At 36.0% G+C, this 14,491-nt stretch overlaps 1 protein-coding gene across 1 annotated transcript in view; it reads left to right on the plus strand.

The window, feature by feature from the left end:
* Positions 1-14,491, plus strand: part of UBAC2 (UBA domain containing 2) — a 71,550-nt gene that overhangs the window by 3,638 nt on the left and 53,421 nt on the right. The window contains exons 3-5 of the mRNA XM_072411513.1: positions 6,456-6,583; positions 9,346-9,465; positions 12,306-12,412. Of these exons, the coding sequence (XP_072267614.1) occupies positions 6,456-6,583; positions 9,346-9,465; positions 12,306-12,412 (355 nt within the window). The remainder of the gene's footprint in view (positions 1-6,455; positions 6,584-9,345; positions 9,466-12,305; positions 12,413-14,491) is intronic.

Consider the following 14,491-nt stretch of genomic DNA (forward strand, 5'->3'; position numbering starts at 1 on the left):
CTTATGAGCGGCTTGCACCTTGCAGTGCACCCTCTGTATTTACTTTCATGCAGTCTTCTCTTTATGGTAGACTTGGATATCGATACACCTACTTGAGTGTTGTTCACTTGGTTGGCTGTTGTGAAGGGGTTTCTCTTCCCCATGGAAATTATTCTGCAATCCAAAATTAGAAAAACGTTGTCTCTGTCCAAATATTTATAGACCTAACTGTATAATACATATAAGTGTGCTTTCAGACTCTTACCAAATGACCCATTTATTCATTCAAATTGAAAATTCAGTTCCTAGAGCCAAAAAAAAAAAAAAAAAAAGAAGCACATTATCTCATATTATCATATTATCTTTTAAAAGCATTGTGAATAAAATGTTTGCAATTTTTTCAAAACTTTCAACACAGACACTGAAATATAAATTTCTGCCAACCCTGTAATGTAAATAGTCAGCAGGTGTACCTAAGCTGTTAGAGACCAACTACTCCAAAATCTTTTTTGTGTTTCAGAGGGGAAAACTTGGCATTAAATGCAGAAGTGATGGAAGGCTTGTAGTAAAGGCAAGGCAAGGCAAGGCAAAACAAAACCTAAACCGTTTTTCCTTTCCTATTCCTTGCTTCCCCCACTATATGCAACTAGTCAACCAAAGTCATGATGTAAATACAGGAATAATGTTTCTAAATGTAAGTAAGAATGGTAGGGATAACAGTAGGTAACAGAAGGAAGACATAGCCTTTTTTTTTTTAGTAAACTATGGACAGAGCTGCTTTTGGCTGGTGGTTGTTAGGGAGAGCTTCCATTAAACTATTACAGAACTGAAGCTGGAAAGGCGTGCACAGTTTTTTATTTTTTTTTAGATTTATTAGAAAACACACAGAGGTCCCAGCAAGACTGTTGGTCTAGGAAATTTTTGACTTATTAATATTAACTAATATTTATATAGCATGAACATATTATGCAGTGCTTTCCAAAGTCCGTAGTTATGCCATTCAAATCTCCCTACCATATACATATGGTATGTCCCTATCATAATCATATTTCATTAACACAGTCTAAGGTCATACCTGGATGTTATTAGTAATTAGCAAACGTTGATGATTGGGAAACATGCTATCCACTGGTTTCTGGCAACTAAACAATCTTTTCATTCTTTATTCTTTACTGTGTACTGGCCACAACTGCTTAAACAAAGGTTTTTTGATATCCTACAGTAATGGCACACTATAGAATTTACGAAGCATTACTATATTGCAATTGTTTTGTTTCTAAATACCAGGAAGTATTGTTCAATTTCTACTTGTATGACAGGGAATTGTAGCTTGGTGGTTTCTGCTTGATAGACATTGTAGATTTTGTTGCATACTAGAAAACCAAGATGTTGTTTTCTAATGGAAACTAAGAACTGTCTGCATCTTATACTTGGCAGCCTAGGTTTTTTTCAAAACCCAACTAAACCCACATTTGAGTTTTGGAGGAAATTCCAACTGCTATCAAGTCCATAAGTAAATGCAGAGAGCCTAAAGAAGGAAACTTATGGACAGAATACCTGTTTTTTGGGCACACAGAACCACAGCACATTTCCTCTCATCTCTGAATTCAGCCAGTGTGATTGTCAATCATAAATAGATATTTGACTTAGTCTTCATTTCTCAACGTGTTTTCATGAAGAGGCAAGACTTTAGTGATTAGTAGTAGGTGGTTAGCAATAGTGAAAGTACCACAAAATTGTCTTCATATTTTAAATTACATGGCATGACTTTTCTGTCTTGCTTCCTACACCTTTGAGAGGTGTAATTACTGCGGAGACTGTAGCTGGAAATGTTATGTAGTATGATAACGGGAAGAGGTTTGCTCTGCAAAACATTTGGTAGGCACGACACATGAAGCATGCTTCGTTTATATACTAGGGAAATAGCACCGACCTCACTGTTTCACCCAGGCAATACCAACAGCTCCTTAGACTTTGCTAAGTCCCAGCAAATTATAGAATACTTGCACACACTGGGCTCTATTTATAAAACAGGGAATTAGACATTCCCCTAAACATTCCCTCATGGTAATCTTCCAGGTCTGTGTGTTTCAATGGCAGTAGATGATTCCCAAGAAGGAATCTTTGAGGGTACGTCAGATTCCCTGTTTAATAAATAGAGCCCATAGAGTTATACTTTAACCACATGAGGTGTCAAGGTGCTCTCATGCTGTCTTGATATTCTTGTGTTGGAATATGAATAAAGGACCTACTGATTATTTCATACCGCTCACAACTCTTGTTGTTGTTTTTGTAGGAATTCTCTATCCGGGAGTGTTCTGTACTGATAATGTCCATCAATAAAAATATAAAGTGCACAATTGACTACAGCATATAAATATGAAAACAATAGATTTCTTCAAAAAGTGTATATCCTTGTACTGTATTGGTACAGTAAAACAAAAAGAAAACTTCCTTTGGGCTTGATTAGCATAGAATAACTTAAAACATTTCTTTTAAAAGACTGGCATTTCAATGTTTTGTTCCAGCACCAATGCATGCACACACTCTCATATTCCATGCATATGGTGCCCACTCTTGTTTGGGTTTTTGGTATGACCTTCCCAACAATTTTTGTCATGTGGACTTCCTCAAGAAGCAGTGTTGGTGACAATCCTTAAGCAAATATTTGTATATAGTTGTTACTAATCTCCAGACCTCTTCTTTGTTTCAATTTATTTGCAATGCTATATCTGAAAATCCCCAGTAGATGTCATCAGTTAGCATTAAACCCCAAGGCAAATCCATTATTGATCGAATATATAAAAAAAGTATCTTAGAGAACCTTTCTCAACTATTTTATGCCAAAGGAACCTTTGAAATAATTTTCAATTCTCAGGGAACCTGCTAATATTAATTTACCTGGGGTCATTGGGATTTGTTAAGGATGAAGTATAGTTATCCTATGTAATCCACCCACCTCCTTTATAAATTCACATTTCTTGAGGTCCAAAGCTCCACAACTCATACTCTTTGTTAACTTCCAGCTGCTTCTGTGCAGTAAATCCCTAATGAATTTTATGGCAGCAGATAAAGATTGATAATAGCAAGGGAGAATATCCCAATGGATCTGGAGACCATTGAAAAAAGCTTTTCCACTTATTTGGACATAAAGAGCCAAATTGGTAAAGCAATGATTTACTTTTCCCTAGTCATTATCTGGTATAAATGTGTTACTACAAGGTTACGTTACCTTTTATTTTAGTTATATTTGGATCTTTGCTAGATGGCACTCCTACACAAGATACAAATAATATTCATCTTCCCCACACTGGTTTAATAATTCTACAATGTATTCGAGCACAGACATTTCCTGTATGAAAGTCTCCACTAGTACAGTGGTAGAGTTCAATGGACCTGATTTATTAAACCTCTCCAAAGCTGGAGAGGATACGCATTTATCAGGGAAGCCGGGTGATCCCGAAATCCTTAAATGGATCTAGTCTGGGATTGTAGTAAACATTTGCTAACAAATAGCAAATGACTTTTTAAATAAATCCATTCCAGGTGCACTGATGAAAGTGTACCTTCTCCAGCCTTGAAGAGCTTTAATAAATCAGGCCCAATATGCCTGTCAGGAATCTGGCATTTTCAGGGGGGGCTGTTGCTTGTTCCCTGTCCATCTTAATCTCAGAAGTATAGATAACTAATTAAAACTTTATAATGTATGAAAAGTTATATGTTACAATTTTGTATCCACTGGTATGGTATGATCTGGGTAACATGTCATGATAGGTGTGTTCTTTGCCTACATATCTTTCTTGAAAATGTGTTACACGTTATGTTAGATAGTTAGGTCGTATGCATGCAAATGCTTTAGCCATCTGTTTTGCAAGGCTGTATTCAGACTATGTGCTGCTACCTTACATTAATGATGTGACTCAAATCAAACTATTATGTTGGAGGTAGCATTTAAAATACTATTGTCCAGAGTCCTAATGGACTTATCCCCCATGCTGGAGAAGATTGTTGTGAGATACATGAGCTGCAGAAGCTTGCTGCCTGTACTAAAATGAAACATGAGGCATGAACCCTTAGGATTAGGTTTAACTTTTCGTATTCACTGGACACTGGCCCACCAGGTTCAAGTCAATAAACATAGCAGGGCGATCAGAAACATTCTGTTATGCAATAGTCAAAATATCGAAATATATATAGTTATAGGAATGAGGTGATATAAAGCAATTTGACAGAAGACAAAGCAAACATTGTTGAGATGATGAAATATCAATGAAGTTAGCTGGAGTAGTATGTAAAATGACCTTATGTCTTTTGCTTATAATGTTGAAATGAGCTGTGCAGAAAAACAGTTTTTGTTATGTGCAAGTTACTTCATATCAAACATTGAAAGGAAGACTATTCCACTTCCTGTGCAGACACTTTCAATTTGTGAACTTGTTTCCAAAAGAGATACAAATTTATTAGCGGTCAAAAGTGAAAATATTTGGTGGTCTGCCACTGACAGGTCCTGTAGTAATATGGTACTCTGAGAATAACCTCTGTGGTGAGTCTTTTTAGAAGGCTACTTTAGAAGGCTATTATTTAGGATTAAGTAGCTGGTATTCTTTAATGTGATAATGTGTATTTTTAGTTTATATACTGTAGTTAATACCTTTGTTGGCATTTTTGTTGAAGCCTGTGACTAAATTGGAGAGAAGTGAGGCATCTCGGTTTTAGGTATTATAGCATGCTATTCAATTACAGCATTGTTTGCTTGCTAGGAGAGCTTAATGTCTGCACTCTGGTGATATGATTCCCCTCACTACTTTCATTGTCACCAAAACAGGAGAGAAGGCGACATTTCCGAATATAAACCCTAACAGTGAGAACCTGAGGTCTCTTTCTGCTGTACCCAAAAGTAAAAAAAATAAATAAAATAAATAAAATAAAAGTAAAAAAAATAAATAAAATAAATAAAATAAATAAAAAAAAGTAAAAAAAATAAAAAAAATAAAAAAAATAAATAAGGAAGAAAGCATAGACATATACAGTACCTAGTCCATTACTTGCTTGAATAATCTTTTTTTGCGCTGCACTGCAAAGCTGCCTCCTTGATGAAAGCAAAATTTGTCAGATGCCTGTTTTTCCCACCACTCTCTAGTGCTTTTCTCACCAGCCCATACATTCTTACTGGGTACAGTAGTGCCATAAGGTCCAGATAGCAACCAGGAATCCAGCTCTTTTAGAAATGTACAATTCTAAAGGTTCTTCAAACAGAAATGTTTTTGCATTACAACAATGATCAGTGGTGCAAGCTGTTAGGTAGGTGGGTATTAATTCTTATATTTGCAGGGGACACCTTGCCTCCCAAAACCAGGCTGACTTCCACACTTTGAGCTTGGTGCCTACATTTCTGTTCATGAATTCATAGGGGGTGTACATTGCCTTATGTCTGTGCTATTTCAAGTTATGTTCTCCAGCAGCACCAGCCTCAAGGAAGCATGAAATCGTATGGCCACATTATGCTAAATGTGCATGACTTGGATCACTTTTCTGGCGGCTCATGTGTCTGGTGCACCCTAGGGACTTGAACATTGTAGGTGACTGCTTAGGTTTCCTTGTCACTTGAATGACATCCTACAATATGTAATTACACTGCGGTGATACATTTACAGCTAATGTTTATACTTATTTTGACTTTTATAACCAAACACCCTCGTTTTCATAATAAATGTAATCCTTTAAATACTCCTTAGATGTTCCCATATAAGAAACTGAATAGAAACCTAACTCGACATGGAGGGAGGGGGGGGGGGGCACTTCAATAAAACACTGAAACTTGAACAAGTTAGAAAGTATTAACTTGTTTATTAAACACTTCAGATAGCTTATTCTTGTGCATGTAAATTGCATTCATCACAACCAGAGCAAATTAAAGTTGAACAAAACTACCAAAAAAGGCTCAGGGGAAAGTAGAGTAACCACATTGTAAGCATTGTTTTTTGTATATATTGCTCACATTTGTAGACTATATGTTTGAATGGACCCTCTAGATACAAATTAGCACAACCTGTTGCTGTGTGTATTTCATTTTTAACAAATACCAACATTTTAGGTTAGGAATTACTAAGTAATAATACCCTTTTACTTTCTATGCCTATTAATAAACCCATAAGCTCACTTTTATCTAAAGAATAAACATTAAAGAGACACATAGTGAAAACCCCCTTGCAAGCTAATAACTATTTTCCAAGAGAACAGTCCAAACTTACTTTAGTTACTCCTTATCTTACTTGTTTAACCAAAACTAGAAAAAAAAGTTTTGACCTGACATGTCATGAATAAGTAATGAATGTTATCAGTTATAAATAATAAAATGATACATGATATTGTTGTGATCTGTGGGTTTTGTGGGGAGCTTGGTTTGATGTATTTGTATTGATGTGTTGAGGATTTCAGGCAGTTTCTAACCTTTTTATTATGCTTTTTTTCCCTAGATAAAGCTCCATTGTCCAAAAGCCTTCTACTCATCCCAGGTGCTCTCTCTGTTTTACTTGCATTTCTGTTTCAGCAGCAGCAAGCATTCTTTGTATATGATGTTCAAGCAATAAAAGACAGTTTTCATGTAAGTAGTACTTAGACATGTTCTCCTCAGTGTTGTCACCAACCATATGCTATAATCCTAACCTTCCACAATTTTCAGATCGGATTCAATTAGAAATTGTGTGAATTACCATTTACTCATGATCCATACATTTACTAATTTAATCTAATGTAATATAAAAGGTAAATTAAAGGTAACTTGATTGTATTTGTGAGTTCTGGATTATAGTGACATCTCTACACAACTAAACTGTATGTTTGAAACCTTAAAACAAGGCAAAACTATTTTTTTTTAACCTGGGCCAGATTTCATTTTAACTATCCAGATTGTTTATGTCCTTGAGAGTGAGGATAATCCCAAATTTGTAAATGCCACTGGAACATGAAAGATAAAATCTTCATCTATCTCAGCCTCCATTTTCTGCTATCACTGAATAGATGTGCCGGGCTGCACAACACAAGACACAAGTCACTTCCCTTTTTTTCCTTTGGGCTTTCTGTGTACACTGGCTGTGCTGTGCAGCTCCGCAGCTCTACTCTACTTCTATTTTACAGAAAGGGCTGATACACAGACTACACCGGTGTCCAGGAACAAAACTTTGTCAACTCATTTCAGTTTGAAGAGGAATGTATTCCCTTTCCAGAACCACAAAAAATTAATCATTCTGAGTACAAAGCTGTGAGGTATGGAGCACAGTATGAGTAGATAAGCAGATAGACGAGTGCAAATAATGTTTTCCATGAAGTGAGGTATGTGTCTTGCCGTTTTGTACAGCTCACCTGTATCAGGGAAGAAAGGGGAGTTATCTTTACCCCTTTTTCTGCCTTTTAATATGCCCACTTTCTGAAGACACTGGTCAGTGCTTTTAAACATTAAAAGTTGTCAAAGCAGCACCAATAGAAAAGGATGTAGGGTGTACTGTAGGTCCATTCCAGTTCCTGAAATTGTAGTTTTATTTCAACCGCTTTGGTGCAATTAGGGTAAAAAGGGAGTAATGCTTCATGGGGCGTGGTAACTTTACCAATAGAACATTTTTTTTTATTTTCCTGTCCATTCATCTGGTAAAGAATAAAAAAAATAAAAACCTAATTGGGTGGTAGGGAGACAGCATGGAGGGATAAGTAGGTGTATTCTCTTTCCAGGAGATGGACTTCAAAATACATGCAATATATTCTTTTTATGTGATGATTTTGAGGTCAACAGTTACTCTTAGGGCTCTATTAATAAATCCATGAATCAGACATTCCCTCAAACATTCCTTAGTACCAGTCTTTCAGATCCATGTGTTTCAATGGCAGTAACTGATTCCCACGGGGATTGTCTGATTCCCTGTTTTAAAAAAGGGCCCCTTAAGTCACTAATGCAAAGAAATAAGCTTGGAAAAATTTTTCTTTAATTTTTAGGACTTTATAGTCACTAATTATCAAGTGTATCACACATTTTTAAGGTAAAAATATGATTTATTATATGATAAAAAATATGATAGAAAATATAATAAAAATATGATAAAAATATAAATTATGATAAAAAGATATGTTAGTTCTTACAGAAACATGTTCATATATCCAACCTCACAGTGTTCAATGTGTTTCATAATGTAAGCTTCCTCAGAACTTATAAGACCTGTATAATTGAATCATATCTACCAAGCATTAAAATCATCAGACCTTGCCACAACTACTACTGTGATCTTTCAAGATGGCAGATCCAAAGGGGGAGGGGCAGACTAGGTGGTGGCACCGATATCCACCGTCAACTTGACATTTCTGTTTGCGTGTATGTTTTTGGGAGAGGCATATCATGAAGTCTAAAGATTTTTTGTACATGATATCCAGAGTATTTTTTTCTCAGGCCCTTCTTTATGATGAATGACCTGATGTTATAAATCATCAGGCAAACCTAAAAATGTGTGATACACTTGATAATTGTTGCCCTTAAAGTCCTGAAAATTGATTAGTGTTTGGCTACTTAAATATGGAGATTGGTGGATTTAAATGTTACAGGTAACTTTCAATAATTCGGGATCGTTTGTTTTTGTTTTAATAGGAAAATGTAATCTTATCTTTCTAGTGTTTGAAGTAGTAATGGTGGTGGCCTGTTCTGCATAATCAAAAGTGGCTGAGTGCTCTTTTTGAAAAAGTTTATTAACCAATAAAGTTCAACTGTAACCACTATTTCTTTTTGTTTTTTTTGTTATTGTAAAGTATCCTGTTACTTCATAATCACAAACCCTCTCCCCCTCTCATGCTCTGCTGGCAGTTCCCAATATATAGAGCATTCAGGGGATATAGGCAAGCAGTTGATGAACCATCTTTGAAGTACATGATGTTAGGCCGCAGTACAAAGTAAAGCGTAATATTCATGAACCGCACAGAAGTCATTTCTGCTTAATAAATATAAGGGAGAACTGTAAAATCCTATATTATAAATACATTTTATATTGCCACAAACAATAGATTTTCAAGTTATTATTTAATCAGTATTTATGAATTGAATATTACCAAATTTAGCAGATTAGTTACGGTAACCAATTTCTAAACTGGTAATTGTATTAAAATATCAATCCATATCCCCGTACCTTCTATCGTGTGCTACTTCCCCTCTCAGATTGTAAGCTCTTCTGAGCAGGGTCCTTTCCTCCTGTTTCATTGTTTGTATCTGTCTGTCATTTGCAACCCATATTTAATGTACAGTGCTCTGTAATATGTTGGCACTAATTACTGTTTATTATTAACAGTAATATTAATACATTTGTCTAATTTTTGTGTCTTCTTTTGCTTTAGTTATGGAGACTATTCTTTGGGAGAATCATATGTCTGGATCTGAAAGATACATTTTGTAGCAGTTTACTAATATATAATTTTAGAACATTAGAAAGACGCTTTGGAACACGGAAATTTACGGTAAGATGAGCCCTAATTTTTACTTTTGTTCAATAACAATTCTTTAGTGGCTACTGTAGCTTCCTTTAGCAAATCCTAGTTGCCTGTCACTTTGGGCTCTATTTAAAAAAACAGGAAATCGGGCATTCCCTCCAGGTCTATGTGTTTATATGGCAGTAATTAATTCTCACCAGGGAATGTTTGAGGGAATATCCCGATTCCCTGTTTTATAAAAAAAAAAAAAAAAGACCTTTGAGTCACTTACCCAAAACTACTTTGGAATAGGTAAAATCACAGCTGTGGTCTGTGAACTATTATGTTCTATTTAGTATAGCTGGCAGTAGTTAGTCAGAATTACTGGTTTTGTTCTGTTCTGTTGAAGATGTTTTCCAGCTTATTCTAGCTGATATTGTTCCTGGTGTTTCTGGCACTCATCAGAACTTAATAAACTACTTGTATAAGCTCCAAATATCTTCAACCTTAAAAAAAAAAACAAGTCCAGTTCATGATTTACTACTACCAGTAAGAACTCCTTCTCTGTAAATGTATTTTAGGTAAGTTACTCAGAAATTGCTTGAATTAAAGCCATTAAATCACCACATCAGCCAGGACGCTACCATCTTTGGATGCAGAGGTCAGCAGTGGCAGCTCTGTATACTTCTAGAAAATATTCCTATAAGCATTTTACTCATAGATAAGTGATATGTCACTTACAGAAATCCCTAATAGGAATGAATATTTATTATACAGTTATTCAGCATATACCTGTCTGAACCATTTGGGTTTATTAGATACAGCCTCTTCTTATAGCACTTTTCATGTTTTCTTTTTTATATATCTGTCAGTAAAGTGTAGGTCTTGGTAAATGTTTGAGATGTGTAAAAAGCTGTGGATTTCTGTTGGTTTCATCTTTGAAATGGGGGGAATATTGAAAAGATATATTTTTTAAGTGATTAAAATAACTTCAAACAGATGTAAATTTTAAAGTATCTGGCTTTTTTAAACTCACTTGAAATGTTTTTCAATCAAATAAATGTAACAAATTATTCTTTAATGGCCAATGCAATGTCAAATAGGGTCTGTCTTTTCCTGAAACAGTCTATCCTTGGTAAAATGTATGAAGGGTCCACCAGCAAAAGTGAGATCCTGTCATATTAGCCAAGACATGTAGAGGAAGTTTGGAACTGGATTGCTATGATCTTTCCTTAGCTGCTGAATGTTTAAAATAAGCAGCAATTCTTCTTAAAAGAATTGTTAATTTTGTGACAGCATTTATTAGTTTACATTATAGTACACAGTTTTAAGACATTGGATGATAGTAATACTTTTTACCCTGGAAAATCTAAATACCAATTTAGAACCTTGGTATGTTCTGTATTTTGGTTTATTATAACACCAACATAATATGCCATAATATGCAGCCCTGTACATTAAATGGGGATTGCAAATGACAGACAGATACAAACAATGACACAGGAGGAATAGAGGACCCTGCCCTGACTAGCTTACAATCCAAGTGGTGGGGGTAACTACTGAGGGAGACAGATGAAGACGGTTTTGCATGTTTCTTGTTCTTGTAGTGAAGTGATGGACAAGTGCTAAGAAACATTTACTCAAACTTCTTTATCAGCAGGATCCCTCTGCAATAAAAGTTTGAACTGAACGACTTCATAGAAAAAAACCTTGTTGTTCTTTCATGAAGTTCAAAAACAGATTTATTTTGTTTTGATGGAAGATAAGGCAGCTTGTGTATAACATTATGTTTTGTTAAAAATAAGAAAGTCCACAATTTACCTCCTGTGGAATTTTTACTTTTTGATTTATTAGTATTGGAGGTCCTTGTTTGTTTTAATAATACCTTTTTTTCTTTCTTACGTCTACTCCATTGTGCTTCTTTGTATCTTTCATTAAGGATTGAAAGCTGGACCTGTACACTTGCTACCGCTAAATCCAGCAACACAATCAAGATGTACACATTTATGTTAATGTGTAATTTACCACTTCCTTCAACGCTGTATGGGATTTTACAGCAGTATGTTTTGATGTATAAACAATTATGCCTTTTTAACAGTTGTAAAAAATAGCTGGATCTCTTTGCAGTACTTTAAAATAAATCCTTTTAATTTTTGCTTTGGTTTAAGCCTGCTTGGAATGTTAGAGCTGTGGCACTTGTGTCTTTCTTGTTGACTTATTTGGCCAAGGGGAGAGGAGGCAGAGAAACACTCGCACTGTACTTCTCTGCTATCTGGAGCTGGTTGAAAGTACACCAGGAGTTGTACTTTACAGCTAAAAGGGACTCTATTGTATTGAATAATGTAGTGTAAAGCTATCCAGTAAATTATTACAACTGAAATCAGGTACCATTTGTGTTCACATCAAAATGTAGCAAGATCTTTGGCCCAGAGTTTTGCTTTGTTTTACAAACCAAATCCGACCCCAAGCAAAGGTTAATATACTGTACAGTGGTGAGAGGGTAGATTATTTGTCAAGTTTTTATTGCTGGGATTCCATCTGAAGAATTTTCCCTCACTTCTTACTTAATACTCAAACAAAAAGTGAGGGCAACGTGGGCTTATTGTGATAGACAGTCTTAGAGGGCAATAAAAACACACAGGTTCATTTTCTGGTAAAAATGTATCTGTCTTTGTACCCAATGTGGAGATTTAACATACCTGTCCAATTACCCCCCAGTCTGTCACATGCAGAAAAATAGTTCTGCTGAGAGAAATGCATAGCTGACATAGGTTTGACTAAACAAAAACTAAAACCTTTGGATTGAGATGACATTTAATGCATGCTTGTGTATAAATCAATGTGGTTACCTGCACCTTTTTTTACATTTGTAATTTTTTTTGTTGCAGTCATTTTTATTAGGGTCCTGGATCCTCTCAGCAGTGTTTGATCTCCTTTTCGTTGGAGCTGTACAGTTTGTGAGTGGTGTAAACACCAGCACTTTACCATCAGGATTGTAAGTAATTCTTTCTTGAACAAATTCGTGAGAACAATGTAGTATGAAACTGTTGGGAGGTCTCTGTTTACCACAATGCATTGCAAATTTGTGGTTATTTCACTGTGTAGAAACTCAGCCTCAACCAGTAACTCCTACATGTGTACTTAGTTTCTGTTTTATCTTTTTATATCAAGCGTTACTGTAAAATAAAGGTGTTTAACAAACAGTGGCAGCTCAGTACAAGCATTGATCTCTGGTTATAGTTTAGCTCTATTTTAATTTACTTTGGGTTAGATCTATGTTAAAATAGTATATGGTTACCTACAGGCTGGGCAGTTTTAAGGCCATTTTCATTGAATGCAAATGGCCACAGTTAATGCATATGCTTTTTCTAAACACGCACGTTGAATAGTGTGCAACAATTTGCCATGATGGGGAGGGTCATAGTCAATATTTTTTTCCCCCCATAGCCTTATTTAAAGTGGACCTAAACGCTTAACATCAGACATATTAGATAACTCTTCTCACCTTCTTGCACTAGAATGTCAGTTCCCCATGTTGGCACTGATTGTGTCGGCTTACAATCATGAAAAAATAAAACATTCCTTATATTTATGCAAGTGGCCATCTTGTGTGTGGCCATTTATTGCCATGTTATCCAGTCCCAATCTTCTTATCTGCCCATAGCCCTCCCTCACTGCAGGAGGTTTCTACCCAGGCTCTCGAACCAACCAATCAATCAATGCATTATCTTCTGTGATTGGTTGATGCTGATGTCAAAGATACAGATCAAGTCACTACCACAATACACAGATCAGGGACCCCATCAACTGCCATATCGGAGCCCTGCACAGTATCATCACCATCATCCTCATCTGTGGAGCCCATTGTCTAGTCTGTGTTGTCACCCTCATCTGTGGAACCCATGGTCACCCTAATTTATGTTGTCACTTTAATCTGTGGAGCCTATGGTTACTCCAATCTATGGAGCCCATTGTCACCCCAATCCACAATGTTACTCCAATCTGTGTTGTCATTGTAATCTGTGGAGCTGGTTGTCACCTCAAGCAGTGTTGTCACTCCCTTCTGTGATGCACGGTGACCCCAGTTAAAAAAAGCTTCCATTCGGTGTGATGCCTGTCTGCTAAGGAGCTGAGCTGACACCTCTCCCCTCCCCTGCCCTGCATCTTCCATAAGCAGACAGTGATGGTGCTCATCACTTGTGACCAAACTAAACCACTCCAACTGGTCAGCAAGTTTGTGCTTTTTTTTCTTCTTCTTTGACAGAGGATGTCTATCTCCCATGAGCCTTTGCAGCCTCCTCTTCCTTGCCGTGGCCAGGGATAGCCCACAAGGGTGGGGTCAGTGCAAATTTTTGACATTTTGGGAACTTATAAATCTATAAGACTATAAGCTTTAAACAACTAAAGTAAAACCCATACAGATCAGTATAACCTACCCTCTTTCCCCGAAAATAAGACAGTGTCTTATATTATTTTTGGCTCCAAAGAATGCACTAGGGCTTATTTTCAGGGGATGTCTTATTATTTTTTTATGAACAATAATTGACATTTATTCTTGGGGAAAAAAAATGTATTCAAATACAGTCATGTCATCATCTTCTGACACATCTTTATAACTCTCCAAACCCTGAATTCCATCTTAAATTTGTGAGTGTGCAAACAGAGTAGCTTTACATCTTACATAAGCCCAAGTTGAAAATGTAAGTTTAGGTCTGCTTTAAACAAAAAAAAAAAAGATTTATTGTTCATGTAAGGGCAACTTAAGGTGCTGAATTTGCTGTCATCCTGTACTTAGGTCAATACTATATTCTCTTACCAACAAACCTCTTAAAACATTGTGCTTTGTTTGAATCTGTGAACTTGCACTAAAAGTGTAAAAGTCATGTCTTAGACTAAAAAGGTCCAACACATGAGTGTTCCAACTGATGGTGGTTTCATTGCCGCAGACAAGCTTTCAGGGCTGTTATTGCAATATTGCTTTTGCCCCTTCTTCACATTGTAGCATGAGCTGCAGCTTGGAAGGCAATGTGTTTAGTCATGGCAGAGATAAATTATAGCCATGCAAAGGGAATAG

Source organism: Pyxicephalus adspersus, chromosome 1 (genome assembly GCF_032062135.1).
Source record: "Pyxicephalus adspersus chromosome 1, UCB_Pads_2.0, whole genome shotgun sequence".
Classification (NCBI taxonomy): Eukaryota; Metazoa; Chordata; class Amphibia; order Anura; family Pyxicephalidae; genus Pyxicephalus; species Pyxicephalus adspersus.